We start from the raw sequence: 15359 nt of genomic DNA, 5'->3' as shown, positions 1-15359 counted from the left end.
CTCTGCCCTAGTCTACTGTCCTCCACCCCAAGTCACCTAGAAAACAGAGCCTGAAACAAGAACTAAGTACTAATGTTTTATTTGAGAGGTGCAAACCCAGGACACTGAGTGAGAAAAGGGAAGCAAGGCAGGGAAGAACTGATGGTAATGCAAAGTGATAGCAGTTGGGTCCTGCTTCATGACAAGCCTTGAAGAAACACAGCAGGTGTGCTCAATGGCTACTTGGGCAATCTCCCCATTGGAGAAACAGTGCCTTGCAGCTACCGAGGAAAGGGATGCAAGAAGGTACTTGATCCGCCTGAGTCTCTCCCACCTCCCATTAATTAAGTGTTATCTCAGGAGTATTTACTCCCCCACACTTCTGGGCTGCTAATAGCAACCTGAGATACCAGATCCCATGTCCTGCAGTGCGGCATTCCATCCAAGTCTCGAAGCTATAGGAGAGACAATCTCTGGACATGTGGCTGGTGAGTGCCAGAGAGAATCTGATTCAGTACCTAAGATGGGCCCAAAACAGTCCAACACTGTTTTTCTTGTGTACCAGATGAGGAAACATGGTATAGTGACCAAACACCTTTTCCCAGGTCACATGGCTAGTAAGTGGTAAATTCAGGATTTAAACATAGTCTGGTTCTGGAAACTACAGAAGACCAAGATAAGGAAGTTGGATTTTATGTAGCAGGTGAAGGAAAGTTGCTGAAGAGTTTCAAGCTGGGCAGTGACACAAGATAAAGAGCGAGCTTCTGGATAAAGCTCCCAATCTCTACTTTCCTTCATTTTCCCATGTGGCGAACCTTGGCAAAAGTAGGTGGCCCCAGAGAGGCGAGGGCACGCAAGACAGTTCCGAGGAGTCTCTGACTGGGTCCAGAGCTCATATAGGCTTTAACACCACCTCATAATCTTTCTCTGTCTTCATCTAAGCCTATACCTACTGAAGACTAGCTGGTCAGAGGCAGGCGAGATCTGGGTAGAGAAACCAAGATGAGGAGAGGAGATTGGTCTAAAGACCAGCAGCAGGGGGACCAGCCATCTGTCCATTGCTGGCCTGGGGTTCTGGGGATCCTGGCACCCGTTGATGAATCCTTTGGTGTTGCCTGAGATGGTCAGATCTCATGAACTGTCGGCCGCATTGATCACATCTATGTGGTCGGTATCTGGTGTGTATCCGCATATGTCGTCCAAGCTCATCAGAACGGAAGAAAGACCACATACAGCTTTCCCACATGCATTTATAGGGCCTCTCACCTGTGGGGAGGTGACAAGGGACAGAAGAAATTAAGCAGAAGAACATGCCAGCAGGTGCTTAGAAAGGGGTCTGACTCTATTGAGGAAGAGCAGTCAAGGTTGAGAAACCAAAGAAAACCAAGGGAAAGGAGCAAGGAGGCAACAAAACCAGCAGTCCCATGATTCTGGCATGGTCACACTAGATAGCGGGAAAGCACACTGGTGGGGGCCAATATAGTTTGACCCCAAGCTTGAAAGATAACAAGCTAATCCCAAGCCATTACAAACCAGTGGTCTAGCACAAATCTAAAGCCCAGAGACTCCTCTACCCCACCCAACCCTACCCCACCTATCTGACACCTCATTCACCTGTGTGTTTGCGTTGGTGACTCACAAGGTGAGAGCGCTTAGTGTAAGCTTTTCCACAGCTTTCATATTGGCAGCAGTAAGGCCTTGAAACCGGGGATCTCCTCCTGAGAGCCCTTTCCTGGGACCTGGAATTCCGCTCTGCTTTCAGGGGGGCATGTATGGGCTGCTTGGGTAAGGGGTCTTCCTGGGAGCCTGGCTGGCTGAGAGAGTCCTGGGATTCTAAAGCCAGAAATGATGGGGACCCAGCTGGGCTCCTCCTAAAGTCATGGGGTTCTTTAGGGGGCAACATCTGAGTCAAAGAAGTAAGCATTGCCTGGGCCTCAGTAGAAGGCATGGTTGGGACCAGTAACATTTTAGATGTTAAAGAGTCTCTGTTAGAAGGTACTGTGGGGAGGCCAGAATAAGGCATTGATGGAACATTGATATGGGATGTCACTGAGATTCCACTGGGAGCTGAGACTGGCGGCCCACTGCGGGGCATCCTTAGATTCCTACCAAAGGTCATGGCCACCCCTGGAGTACTGGGCTCTCCTAAGGGCATCATCTGGGGCCCCTTGAAAATCACCATGCCTGGCTGGGAGGGAGACATTCCCTCACAGTAAATCATCTGGGAAGGCGTGCGAGTCACTTGGGAGCAGTAGCTCACACCATGCTCAGGCAGCAGCATACTGAACTGTGGCCCCATTTCACTTGCATTCTGCCTGGGAGCCTCAGCTAAGGCCAAAGGGATCCTCTCCAGCTCTGTGCACGGAAGGAAGTAGTGAATGCCTGATGTGCCATCATTCCAAGAGGTATGCACTCCACTGCGTCTAGGAGATGGAGACATGTCCAAGATGGACATTGACTTCTCAGTATCCTTGAAGAGAGAGAAGTGAAATTCACCCCTAGTTCAAATTCCAATTCCACATGTCCCTCCTTCCCAGCTCCATCCCTCTTTCCCATCTCCCTTATCCAGCCTCCAAAATCTTTTGCCTGAATTATCCCAGCACCAGGCCATTCTCCTGGGTGGACTTTCTTTCTTTCTTTCTTTTTTTTATTTATTTGACAGACAGAGATCACAAGTAGGCAGAAAGGCAGGCAGAGAGAGAGAGAGTGAGGAGGAAGCAGGCTCCCCATGGAGCAGAGAGCCCCATGTGGGGCTCGATCCCAGGACCCTGGGATCATGATCTGAGCCGAAGGCAGAGGCTTTAACCCCCTGAGCCAGCCAGGTGCCCCTGAGTGGACTTTCTAAGAAGCAAGTCTAGCTGATAGGAGCACAGTGGAAACCTGGATGGGACACATGCCATTTTTCCTCCTTGTCATGTTCATGTCAAAAAAAGAACCAAGAGAGCAAATAAGATATTCCATAGCCTATAGCTTCAGTAAAACTCTGAGAAAACCTTCAAAGATATCTTTAAGTGTAAGGGTGAAAGAACATACAAAATTGGCCTAAGTGCAGAAAGCCACAAGAGTGGGAAGAATTGAGGGTTCAGATGGGTCATGGCTCTAGTCAAACTTAGAAAGCATCTGCAAATATTTACTTACAGAAGAGGGTCTGAGCTGAGTTGGAACTGCAGTGGACAAGTCTGAGATCAAACACTAGAGGAGGTGAGGAAAAGAGGACGATTTTTAACAAGGGTAGGAGATTAGCTTGGAAGTCAAGAGGCGGTATTCCTGGAAGACTGACTGGTGTAAAGGGAAATAAAGAAGAGATGAGCAGTAGAACCTCTTGAAACAGGACGAGATCCAAGAAAATTTTTTAAAGCTGTCCATCACTGTAGCATTAGAGAGAGCTCTTGCTGAAAATCCTGATTTCTCACAATATTATTTTGAAACTATCTTAATGAATAGTTTCCCATCTATTCCTCCACTGTGACAGTCCAGAAAAGACCAATCCATTCAAATATGAAAACCAAAACATAAGTAAAAAATACAGTATCCACAGAAGATACTAAAACACCAAGAGAAATTGAATATTGCAATCTCAAAAAACCAAAACAAACGAACAAAATAAATCAAGGGCTCCTGGGTGGCTCAGTTGGTTAAGCATCTGCCTTCAGGTCAGGTCATGATCCCAGGGGGTCCTTGGATGGATCCCAGCATCTTCCCCCTCTGTCCCTCCCCCACTGCTTCTCCTTCTCCCTCTGCACACAAACCCCCACCCCAGCTCAGGCTCAGGCACTTGCTTCTCTCGCTTTCTCTCTCTCAAATAAATAAATAAAATCTTAAAGAAATTGACCGGAAAAAATGTTGCCACAGATCAAGGAAAAATGAGCAACATTCACTCACACACACAATAAGAAAGCAAACTTAAGAAAGCAATTCCGGCTTTTACACCAATTACAGAAACATCACAGAACAGAAATAGCGGAATTCAAAGAAGTTATGTCCAGATAATAAGGTACAAGTTCTATTAGAGGGGAGCAGGGGAGACAATGATAAGGGGCATGGAGGGGGCTTCTGCAGTGGTGGCAATGTTTCATAGATCTTCACTGTGTAATCATCCATTAGGCTGTACACTTATATTCACTTCTGTTTGTTATTTTTCATTAAAATAGTTTCAAAATAATATTGTAAGAAATCAGGATTTTCAGCAAGTGAAAAATGCTATTTTAAAAATCAGAGTAGAGGCACCTCGGGGGCTCAGTTGCTAAGTTTTTGCCTTCGGCTCAGGTCATGATCCTAGGGTCCTGGGATTGAGCCCCACGTGCTCCCTGTTCATCAGGAAGCCTGCTTCTCCCTCACCCTCTACCCCCACTTGTGTTCCCTCTCTCACTATTTCTCCCTCTGTCAAATAAATAGATAAAATCTTTCATAATTAATTAGTTAATTAATTTAAAATCAGAATAAATTAAGTAAAAATAATGGTGAATTTAAATAGGAAATATTCTATACATTTTCCCTCCCAAGAGGGAATTTGTAGCTGTAAATGCTTATAATAATAAAAAAAAATCTCAAATCAACAATCTAGCTTTACACCTTAAGAAACTAAAAAAAAGGAAGAACAAACTAACCCCAAAGCTAGCAGAAGAAATGAAGTATTAGAAAAAATATCAATGAAACCCAGAACTGGTTCTTTGGAGAGATTAACAAATTGCCAAACCTTTAGCTAGACTGGCCAAGAAAAATGTGAAAGTGAGGACATTACTACCCATTTTACAGAAACGAAAAAGATTATGAGAGTACTATGAACAATTTCATTCCAACAGTTTGGATAACCTAAATGAAATGGATAAATACCTAAAAATACCAAAATCTACCAACACTGAATCATGAAGAAGTAGAAAAATCTATACAGACCCATAACTAGTAAAGAGACTGAATCAGTAATCAAAACCCTCCAGGACAAAGAAAAACCCTGAACTTGATGGCTTATGGTGAATTCTAAATATTTAAGTTAGGATGGATATCAATGCTTCTCAAATTCTTTCAAAAAATTGAAGAGGGAATACTTGCTACCTCATTCTGGCACTGCCTTAATACCAAAGCCACGCAAAGACATCATAAGTAAACTAAACAGACCAACATCTTTCGTGAATACAGATACCAAAAAAATCCTTAAAAAAATAATTCAGGGGCACCTGGGTGGCTCAGTGGGTTAAAGCCTCTGCCTTCGGCTCAAGTCATGATCCCAGGGTCCTGGGATCGAGCCCCACATCGGGCTCTCTGCTCAGCAGGGAGCCTGCTTCCTCCTCTCTCTCTGCCTGCCTCTCTGCCTACTTGTGATCTCTGTCAAATAAATAAATAAATATTAAAAAAATAATTCAGCGGGGCGCCTGGGTGGCTCAGTTGGTTGGGCGACTGCCTTTGGTGCAGGTCAGGATCCTGGAGTCCCAGGATCGAGTCCCACATCGGGCTCCCAGCTCCATGGGGAGTCTGCTTCTCCCTCTGATCTTCTCCCCTTTCATGCTCTCTCACTCTCCCTCTCAAATAAATAAATAAAATCTTTTAAAAAAAAATTCAGCAAACCAAATCCACCAGCATATTAATCAGATTATACAACATAACCAAGTGGAATTTATTCTAGGAAGACAAGGCTGATTCAGCATCTGAAAATCAATAAAATAAAGGGGGAAGAAAGCAGAAAGAGCATTTGAAACAATCCAATACCCTTTCATGATTAAGGGAAAAAACTCTCAAAAAGCGAAGAATAGAAAGAAACTTCCAATTTGATAAAAGGCATTTATGAAAAACCCTTAGCTTATAGCATATTCATGATGAAAGACTGAAGGCTCTTTAAGATCAAGAAGACAAGGATGCCCACTTTGACCATTTTTATTCCACATTATATTGGAAGTTCTAACCAGAGCAATCAGATAAAAACAAAAGGCATCTGTATTGGAAAAGAAGTAAACTGTCTGTTCCCAGATGATATGATCATATATGTGGAAAACCTAAGGATTACACATACACCTGTTAGAATTAACAAATTCAGCAGTAGTAAGAGTCATTTTATAAAAGGTTATTTATTTGTTTATTTGAGAGCGTGAGTACACACATGTGAGTGTCAGAGAGGGGTAGAGGAAGAGGGAAATAATCTCAAGCAGACTGCACTGAGTGTGGAGCCCAACTCAGGATTCCATCCCATGACCCTGAGGATCATGACCGAGCTGAAACCAAGAGTCAGACACTTAACCAACTGAGCCACCCAGGCACCCCATAAGTAGTAAGATTCAAATTCAAGGCATGAGTAGACACTTTTCCAAAGAAGACATCCTGATGGCTAACAGACTCATTAAAAGATGCTAACCATCACTCAGCATCAGGGAAATACAAACCAAAACCATGATGAGATACCATCTCACACCTGTCAGAATGGCTAAAATTAACAAAAGAAAAAACAACAGGTGTTGGTGAGGTTGCAGAGAAAGGGAAAACCTCTTGCACTGTTGTGGGAATGCAAACTGGTACAGCCACTCTGGAGAACAGTATGGAGGTTCCTCAAAAAGTTAAAAATAGAGCTACCCTATGACCCAGCAATTGCCCTACTAGGTATTCACCCAAAGTACACAAAATACAAGATTCAAAGGGGTACATGCACCCCCATGTTTATACCAGCATTATCAACAACAGCCAAAATTGGGGGATATATATCTATCTCAATCACACAGTGGAATATTACTCGGCCATCAAAAAGAATGAAATCTTGGGGGTACCTGTGTGGCTCAGTCAGTTAAGTGATTGACTCTTAACTTCAGCTCAGGTCATGACTTCAGGGTCATGAGATCAGGCTCCATACGGGTCTCTGCACTGGGTGTGGAACTTGCTTAAGATTCTCTCTCTCCCTCTCCCTCTGCCCTTTTCCCCACCTCCCTCTTCCTCTCTTAAAGGAAAGAAAGAAAAAGGAAAAAAAAAGAAAAAAATCCTGCCATTTGCAATGATGTGGATGGACCTAGAGTGTATTACGCTAAATGAAATTAGTCAAAGAAAGACAAATTACCATATGATCTCATTCATGTGTGGAATTTAAGAAAGAAAACAGGGCATCTGGGTGGCTCAGTTGCTTAAGTGTCTACTTTGGCTCAGGTCATGATCTCAGGGTCCTGGGATGGAGCCCCACATCAGGCTCCCTGCTCAGTCGGGAGGCTACTTCTCCCTCTCCCTCTACTCCTCCCCTGCCAGTGCTCGTTCTCTCCTCTCTCTCTCTCTCTCTCTCAAAAATCAATCTTTAAAGAACACAAACAAAAAAAGAAAACAGTGAACAAATGGGAAGCAGGGAAAAAAGGAGAGGGAAAGAGACCATAAGAGATTCTTAATGATACAGAACAAACTGAGGTTTGAGGGCAGGGAGGTGGTGGGGATGGGCTAGATGGGTAGTATTAAGGAGGGCACTTGTGATGAGCACTGGGTGTTATACCAGCCAATCACTGAATTCTACTTTTTTTTTTTAAGATTTTATTTATGTGTCATAGGGAGAGCAAGAGCACACAAGCAAGGGGAGGAGCAGGCAGAGGGAGAAGTAAGCTCCCCACTGAGCAAGGAGCATGACCATGGGATTCGATTCCAGGACCTTGGCATCATGACCTGAGCTGAAGGCAGACATTTTAACCGACTGAGACACCCAGGTGTCCCTGAATTCTACTCCTGAAATCAATTTTGTACTGTAAGTTAACTAAGTAAAATTTAAATAAAAAAAAAAAAAAGATTTGGGATGCCTGGGTGGCTCAGTCGGTTAAACAACTGCCTTCGGCTCAGGCCATGATTCCAGGATCCTGGGATCGAGCCTGCATCGGGCTCTTTGCTCGGCAGAGAGCCTGCTTCTCTCTCCGCTTCTGCCTGCCGGCACTCTGCCTGCTTGTGCGCTCGCTCTCTGTCTTTCTCTCTCTCTGACAAATAAATAAGTAAATAAAATCTTTAAAAAAATAAAAATCAATTAAAAAATAAAAAAAGATTCAAATTCAATACACAAAAATCAGTTGTTTCTATACACTGACAATAAACTATCTGTAAAGGGAATTACAAAATCAATTTAATGGATAATAGCATCAAAAAGAATTAAATATTTAGAAATAACCAAGGAGGTTAACTTAATCACTGAAAACTACAAAATATTACTGAAAGAAATTAAAGACAAAATAAACGGAGAGACATCTTAGTGTTCATGGACTGGAAGACTTTAATAGTTATGATGTCAATGCTACGCAAAACCACCTACAGATTCCATATGACCTCTTACCAAAATACCTTTTTTGCAAGAATAATCTACCCCCTAAAATTCATATGGAATTGCAAGGGACCCCAAATAGCCAAAAACAATCTTGAAAAAGAACAAAATTGGAAAATTCACACTTCCTGATTTCAAAACTTACTACAAAGCTAAGTCATCAAAACAATGTAATATTGGCATTAAGTATAAACCTATTCATCAACAAAAGGAATAGAGCCCAGAAATAAACCCCCATACATATGGTCAAATGATTTTCAACAAGGGTGCCAAGATCGTTCAATGGGGGAAAGGACAGCCTTTTCAATAAATGGTGCTGGCAAAGCGGGATATCCACATGCCAAAGAATGAAAGGCCTTTACTTAATACCACATATGAAAATTGATTCAAAATGGATCAAAGACCTCCACACAAGAGCTAAACTATAACTCTTAGAAGGAAACATAGGGGGAAAGCTTCATGACGTTGGATTTGGCAATGATTTCTCAGATATGACACTAAAGGCATGGCAACAGAAGAAGAAAAGAGAAGCTGAATTTCATCAAATTAAAATCTTCTGTGCATCAAAAGACACCACCAGCAGAGTTATAAGGGCAACCCGCAGAAGGGGAGAATACATTTGCAAATCACATATCTAACGGAGACTAATATCCGGAAGATATAGGGAGCTCCTAGAACTTAACCCAAAACAAACAACCCAATTCAAAAATGGGCAAGGGACTTAACTAGACTTTTCTCCAAGGATATACAAATGTCCAATAAGCAAATGAAAGATGCTCAACATAACTAACCATTAGGGAAATGCAAACCAAAGCCACAATGAGATACCACTTCACACTTGTTTAAAATGATTGTTACCAAAAACAAAAAAACGACCCAAAGTGATGGCAAGACATGGGAAAATTAGAACCCTCATGCACTGATGGCAGCAATGAAAAATGGTGCAGCCACTATGGAAAAGAGTATGACAGCCCTTCAACAAATTAAAAATAATTTAATTACTTTATGATGTAACAATTCCACTTCTGGTATCTCCCTACAAGAATTGAAAGCAGGGACTGAAACAGATATTTGTATGCCCATATTCAGGGCAGCAGAATTCATCGGAGCCAAAATGTAGAAGCAACCCAAAGTGTCTATCGGCAGATGAATAGATGAACAAACTGGGGCATATACCTACAATGGAATATTATTCAGCCTTAAAAAAAAAAAAAAAAAGAGAGAGAGAGAGAGAGAGGAAATTCTGATACATACTTCAACATGAATGAGCCTGGAAGACATTAAGCTAAGTCAAATAAGTTGGTCACAAAAGGACAAAAAAAATGTATGTTTCCATTCATGTGAGATATTTAAGAAAGTCAAATTCAAAGAGACAAAGTTGAATGGTGATTTCCTGCCAGGGAGATGGGCAGGGTGGAATTGGGAAGTTACTTTTTATTGGTTAGAGAGTTTCAGTTTGGAAGGCAGAAGAACATAGTAGAAGGGAGGGAAAAACTGCAGGAGACTCTTTTTTTTAACGATTTTTATTAATCTATTTGACAGAGAGAGATCACAAGTAGGCAGAGAGAGCGGGGGGCGGGGGAAGCAAGCCCCCCACCGAGCAGAGAGCCCAACGGTAGGGGCTCAATCCCAGAACCCTGGGACCATGACCCAAGCTGAAGGCAGAGGCATCAACCCACTGGCGCCCCCTACAGGAGACTCTTAAAGGAAACAAACTGAGGGTTGCTACATGGAGGGATGGGAAACTGGGTGATGGGACACTGGGGACAGTATGTGTTGTAATGAGCACTGGGTATTATAGAAGACTGATGAATTACAGCCCCTGAAACAAATAATACATCATATGTTAATTAATTAAATTTAAATTTAAAAAATAAAAATAAAAGTTTCAATTATGGAAGATGAAAAAAGTTGTGGAGATTAATAGTGGGGATGATCGCACAGAAATGCGGTATAACTAATGCCACTAATTATACACTTAAACATGGTTATAATGATATTTTTATTATGTAGATTTTACCACACTTTAAATGTCTAAAAAAGGTTCCACTGGCCAAACTTGTGACAATTTGAGAATCGAAAAGAATAATGACTACTCGTTTTAACAGAAGCTTTGAACATTATGAATTGAAGTGAAAATTAAGTGTTTTTTTAATCTCTTTCTGGTAGGAAACTTATTTCAAAATCACCAGAAGAGTCCAATGGTTTAAGAAAAATCCTACTTGGGGCGCCTGGGTGGCTCAGTGGGTTAAGCCTCTGCCTTCGGCTCAGGTCATGATCCCGGGGTCCTGGGATTGAGCCCCACATCGGGCTCTCTGCTCAGCAGGGAACCTGCTTCCTCCTCTCTCTCTCTGCCTGTCTCGCTGCCTACCTGTGATCTCTATCTGTCAAATAAATAAATAAAATCTTAAAAAAAAAAGAAAAATCCTACTTTACAGAAGAACACAGACTAATAAATGTAAAAGGAGTGGTAGAATTGGAAAATCATTATTTTACAACCCTTAATAAAACTTTTGATTAAGGAAAAATTAACATTTGGTTGACACCAATAGGTGACTGATTGGTGGGGAACTGCGCATTTGGATCTAGCCAAGATAATGTTACACAGATTACTTTCTGACCACAAGGCTAAAAGTTAAGTTTGAATCAAGAGATCAATCAGGCTTTTCACTAACTTAATTCAAGGGCCAAGACTAGTGTGACCCAAACGTGGGGATCCAGATTCATCTCTGATGAAGACAAAGCCTACCATACCCAGGAGACCTTCTTAACAACAATCAGGAATCCAATGAAGCTTAAGGTCTAAGTTCATTTAGAAGTGGATCCAAGAGCCAGAGGGAGGATCAAGCTAAATTATACCAGGAGAATGCAAGGTGATAAATCCAGAAGAATAGTCCACAAGACCAAAGTCAGGATCATGAAAAATGGAAAGTCAGGAAAAAAGAAAACTACTCTAATTTCAAAGAAACTCAAGAGAATGAACAACCAGATGTGGCGTGTGGTTTTAAACCAGATCCTGGTTTGGACATAGTATTGTAAAGTACATTTTAGGTACAACTAGGGAAATCTGAAAACAAATTACATTTAAGATGATATTAAGAAATTAGAATTCTGGTAGGTTTGAAAATGTTCTGACCATGGAAGAAAATAATTTTATTTCACCCTAGAAGGGTTGGGGAGAACCTGTCTCATTCACCACTATACGCAGCTCGCATAAAGTAAGCACATAACAGGCTCCAGATAATGTCTATCAGATGGGTATTTCTGGGGCACTCAGCCCCCTTTTTCCTCCCTCTCAGTGACGGCCCTCTTTTATTTTCATGATCCTTCACAGGCAGACTTCTTTGGAAATGCTTAAAATATACACCTTCACCACTACCTTGCCTAGTTATTCCCCCAAATTCGATTTAGCCCCCATTTCTCCACAGAAAACCGCTTTCATGAAGGTCATCAATGACCTTCGTGTCACTAAATCCAAACACTTGTCAGACCCCTTCTTGCTTGACCTCTCTGGAGCTCCTGAGACTACTGACCACACTCTGCTTCAAATGTCTTCCTCCTGTGGCCTTGGGAACACATTTTGTCACACTTTCTTGGTTTTTCTCCTTCCTCCTCAACCACCTCTACAGGTTTCCCATACTGCCTACTTTCCAGGCAATCTTTCTCATGCTAATGATCAATTTAGGTTTATATTCCACTTATTCTAAACCAGTAGCTCCAGGGCAGAAATCTCCGGAATCTTCCAGCTGCCTACTGCTCAGTCCACGTGGATAGCCCAAAGGCTTGTCCGTCAATGGACTGGTTCTAAAACTCGAGCTCATCCTCACTCGTCCCCTCCCCCCACCCAAGAGTAAAAAACAAGCCTGTTTCTTCTCATCCTTTGCTCTCTCGCAAAATGTTACTATTCTTGCCCAGCCGTGCAGGCCAGAAATCTGGTAAGATATCCCGGATGGCTCCTTCACCACCTAGATGCAAGTTAATGACCAGTTTTTGTGGTGTCCACCTCCAAAACATGTCCAAAATCTATTTGGTTTTCTCTACGTTCACCCTCACTTTCCTAGTGAGGCTGCCACTTTGGTTCTCACTTGGATCATCACAGCAGCTTTCCAGCAATCACCTGGAATTCTGCCCACCTATCAGGGCACTCTTTACAAAAACGCAAATCTAATCACAACTGATCACATTTAAATTCCGCAGGGGGCTTCCTATGGGCTTTGGCCCTGCAGGACCTCCCATAAGGCCGGGAATCCCCGCCTCCCTCCCCTTGGGCCACTCTCCCTTCACTCGCTGGGCCTTAGTTCTCAGTCCATCTCTCACTTCCTTCCAAGGCTGATTCCCTTCCTGTCTCTGGTCTCAGACCCTACAAACCCTTCACCCAGCCAGTTCCCCAGGTCCAGACCAAATCCTCAGCAGTCTTCCCAACCTCCTAAATCAACTCAAAGACCTCTGCTATTTGTTCCCGTGGCCCCCGTTCTTCTCCCTCATAGTAATTTGTACGTGTCCAGTCAATCAGCTACTTATTAATATAACAGCATAGTATCCTACAGTAAGCTCACCCCAAGGTCTTGGCAAAGGCCTGCTACTTACTAATTTTTTCCTCCTTGCTTGCTTCCTACTGACTTTCTAACTCTGTCTTCTTTCCTGGATAATCAGGTATCCAGGGCATCCTGTTAAGAACAACAGGGCGTCGCCCAGGCCCTCTTTACCCCCAGAGCCCAGCATAGGTGCTAACGCTGGGTGAATATTAATTGCATAAACGACACATCATTTATGTCCGTGATCTCCCATCCCTCCCCTTCCCAACCCTACCCTCACACTTCTGACACCTCAGATTTCTGCTTCCCTCCACCCCCGCCCCCAACGCCCGGCCCTGGGGCTGACGTCTGGACTCACCTGTACGAGCTGATGCTGAGCCGGCTGCCACTGTCTCAGCATCTCCGCCCCCCGCTCCATCTCAGCCGGGGATGGGCTGCACATCAGGACCGTGTGCGGGTCCAGGCCCACACCAGATCACAGCTGAGACGCTCCGGCTCAGCGTCGCAGGTCAAGTGCCCCGCCACCACCACGCCACAATCACAATTGCCTAGCTCAGCTTCTACTTCCTACCGAGCCAGGGGGGCGGAGCCAAGGGCCGCACCCACAGACCCACCCATCAGCAGCCGCCCCACCCCGCCCCGCTGCAGGGGGCACCCAGGTCCTGCCCGGACACGGCATGGTCACTAACAGGGGACCTCGAACCGTCACCACACCTTGTGTCTAAAGTCTGCCTCTACCAGATTTACCCCATTCGCCCTTCAGTCTGAGCATCTCTTTTTGGTCCTTTTGGTCCGAGCGGGGGTAAGAACATTGAGGTTTCAGACTCCAGGCCTTGGAGACCTCAGAGTGGAAAAACCAGGGCAGGAGGCAGGAGGCAGCTACAGACAGGGGTACCGGAGACAGGAGAACCATAACCAGCACCCCACCAGGTCAGGGTTCTTTATCATAAGCTCCCAGAGGCCTGGATCTTCTCTGCTATAAACCAGGTACCTCTCTCCCTTGTGTGTACAAACCAAATTCTGGGACCTTCCTAGCCAGTGTCTTTATTCCAGAATACTTACTGAGTACCTCCTGTGCATCGCACTGTTTTTCGGAACTAGGGATATAATGGCAAACAAGACAGAACCAAGGGTCTTAACTCTCAAGGAATTTTCATGTGAAATGGGCGGACAAGTGAATATAATAAAGTCAATAGTTAATATGATATTCTTTGGTGGCGAGTGCCACAGAGAAAATGAAATAGGAGAATGTGAGCTGAGCACTGAGTGCCTGAAAGGGACCTCCCCATAGGAAGACTGGAGAGATCTGAGGCAGAAGAGAGCTTGGCTTGTGAGAGGAAACACAGGGGGACCGGGGGACAGCCACTGTGTGAGTGTAGAGGAAAGTGGAATGATATGATAGGGGATGGTCTTGGAGACCATGGACAGCAGTTTGAACTTCATTCAAAGTGTGATGGGAAGCCACTGAAGGATTTTAAAACAGGAAATTAATAGGATCTAAGTTTTTTAAATAATCATTGGGGTTCTTTAAGGTTTATGGATTATAGGATATGAGATCAAAGCAGGGACACCAGTTAGAAAGCTAAAGGAGGGCGGCTGGGGGGCTCAGTGGGTTAAGCCTCTGCCTTCGGCTCAGGTCATGGTCTCAGGGTCCTGGGATCGAGCCCCGCATCGGGCTCTCTGCTCAGCAGGGAGCCTACTTCCCCCTCTCTCTCTCTCTGCCTGCCTCTCTGCCTGCTTGTGATCTCTGTCAAAGAAATAAATAAAATCTTTAAAAAAAAAATGAAAGACAGAAAGAAAGGAAGAAAGAAAGCAAGCAAGCTAAAGGAACTCTCCAAGAAGGAGCTATCAGTATTTGGTGGGTGCTGGTGATGGCAATTAGAGGATATTTTAGAATGAAAAGGGCAAGGACTTGGTAATGGATTGGAATGGTAAAGGGCTGAGAGGAAGTGAGGAATCAAAGATGACCCCTAGATTACTGGCTTGAGCAATTGAGTGGTGACTGCACTGTTTGGGAATATGGAAAGAGAAGAAGAGCAGATTTGGAGGCAGCTGAAACAACTCAATTTCAGGCATATTGACTTTGGATGGTCCACTAAATGTGCTCAGAGAGAGGTTGGGGTTTTAAATGTAAATTTGGGCATTGACAGCACAGAGACAGTGTTCATAAGACCATTGGAGTAAGTGGTATCAGCTAGGAGCTGGTTAGAGAAAGGGACTGGGGACAGAATCTGAGCATCTCCTACATGTAAGTTTGAGCAGAACAGAAAGTTCATCCAAGGAGACTGAGAAGTAACAGACGGAGAAGTAGGGGAGTCAGGAGATTATATTTCGGGAAGCCAAGAGAAATGTACATTCAAAAGAGGGACTGTGCCACCACATCAAAGGTTGCTGAGATAAGAACCAGGACTTGACAAGATGGAAGTCATGGGTGACTGACAAAAGCAGATGGAGCCTGGGACTACTGGTCTTGAAGTTGTGAGTTCAAGCCCCACATTGGACAGAGAGTTCACTTACATATATATATATATATATATATGTATGTATATACATATATATTTATATATAAGTAACTGTTGTGGTGGCAC

At 43.7% G+C, this 15359-nt stretch overlaps 1 protein-coding gene across 1 annotated transcript; it reads right to left on the bottom strand.

Annotated features, from left to right (window-relative positions):
* Positions 1 to 385: 385 nt before the first annotated feature.
* KLF17 (Kruppel like factor 17) lies at positions 386 to 13213 on the bottom strand. Its single transcript, XM_032877039.1, has 3 exons — positions 13130 to 13213; positions 1594 to 2449; positions 386 to 1245 (listed from the first exon to the last, which is right to left on the bottom strand). The coding sequence occupies exons 1-3, from the start codon at positions 13211 to 13213 to the stop codon at positions 1001 to 1003; spliced, it is 1185 nt and encodes a 394-aa protein (XP_032732930.1). The 3' UTR covers positions 386 to 1000.
* Between the last annotated feature and the right edge of the window lie 2146 nt (positions 13214 to 15359).

This window comes from Lontra canadensis, unplaced genomic scaffold (genome assembly GCF_010015895.1).
Source record: "Lontra canadensis isolate GAN:19392208 unplaced genomic scaffold, GSC_riverotter_1.0 scaffold60, whole genome shotgun sequence".
NCBI classification, from domain to species: Eukaryota; Metazoa; Chordata; class Mammalia; order Carnivora; family Mustelidae; genus Lontra; species Lontra canadensis.
The sequence above is the reverse complement of the archived record's forward strand: the minus strand, read 5'-3'. Positions and strand labels throughout refer to the sequence as shown.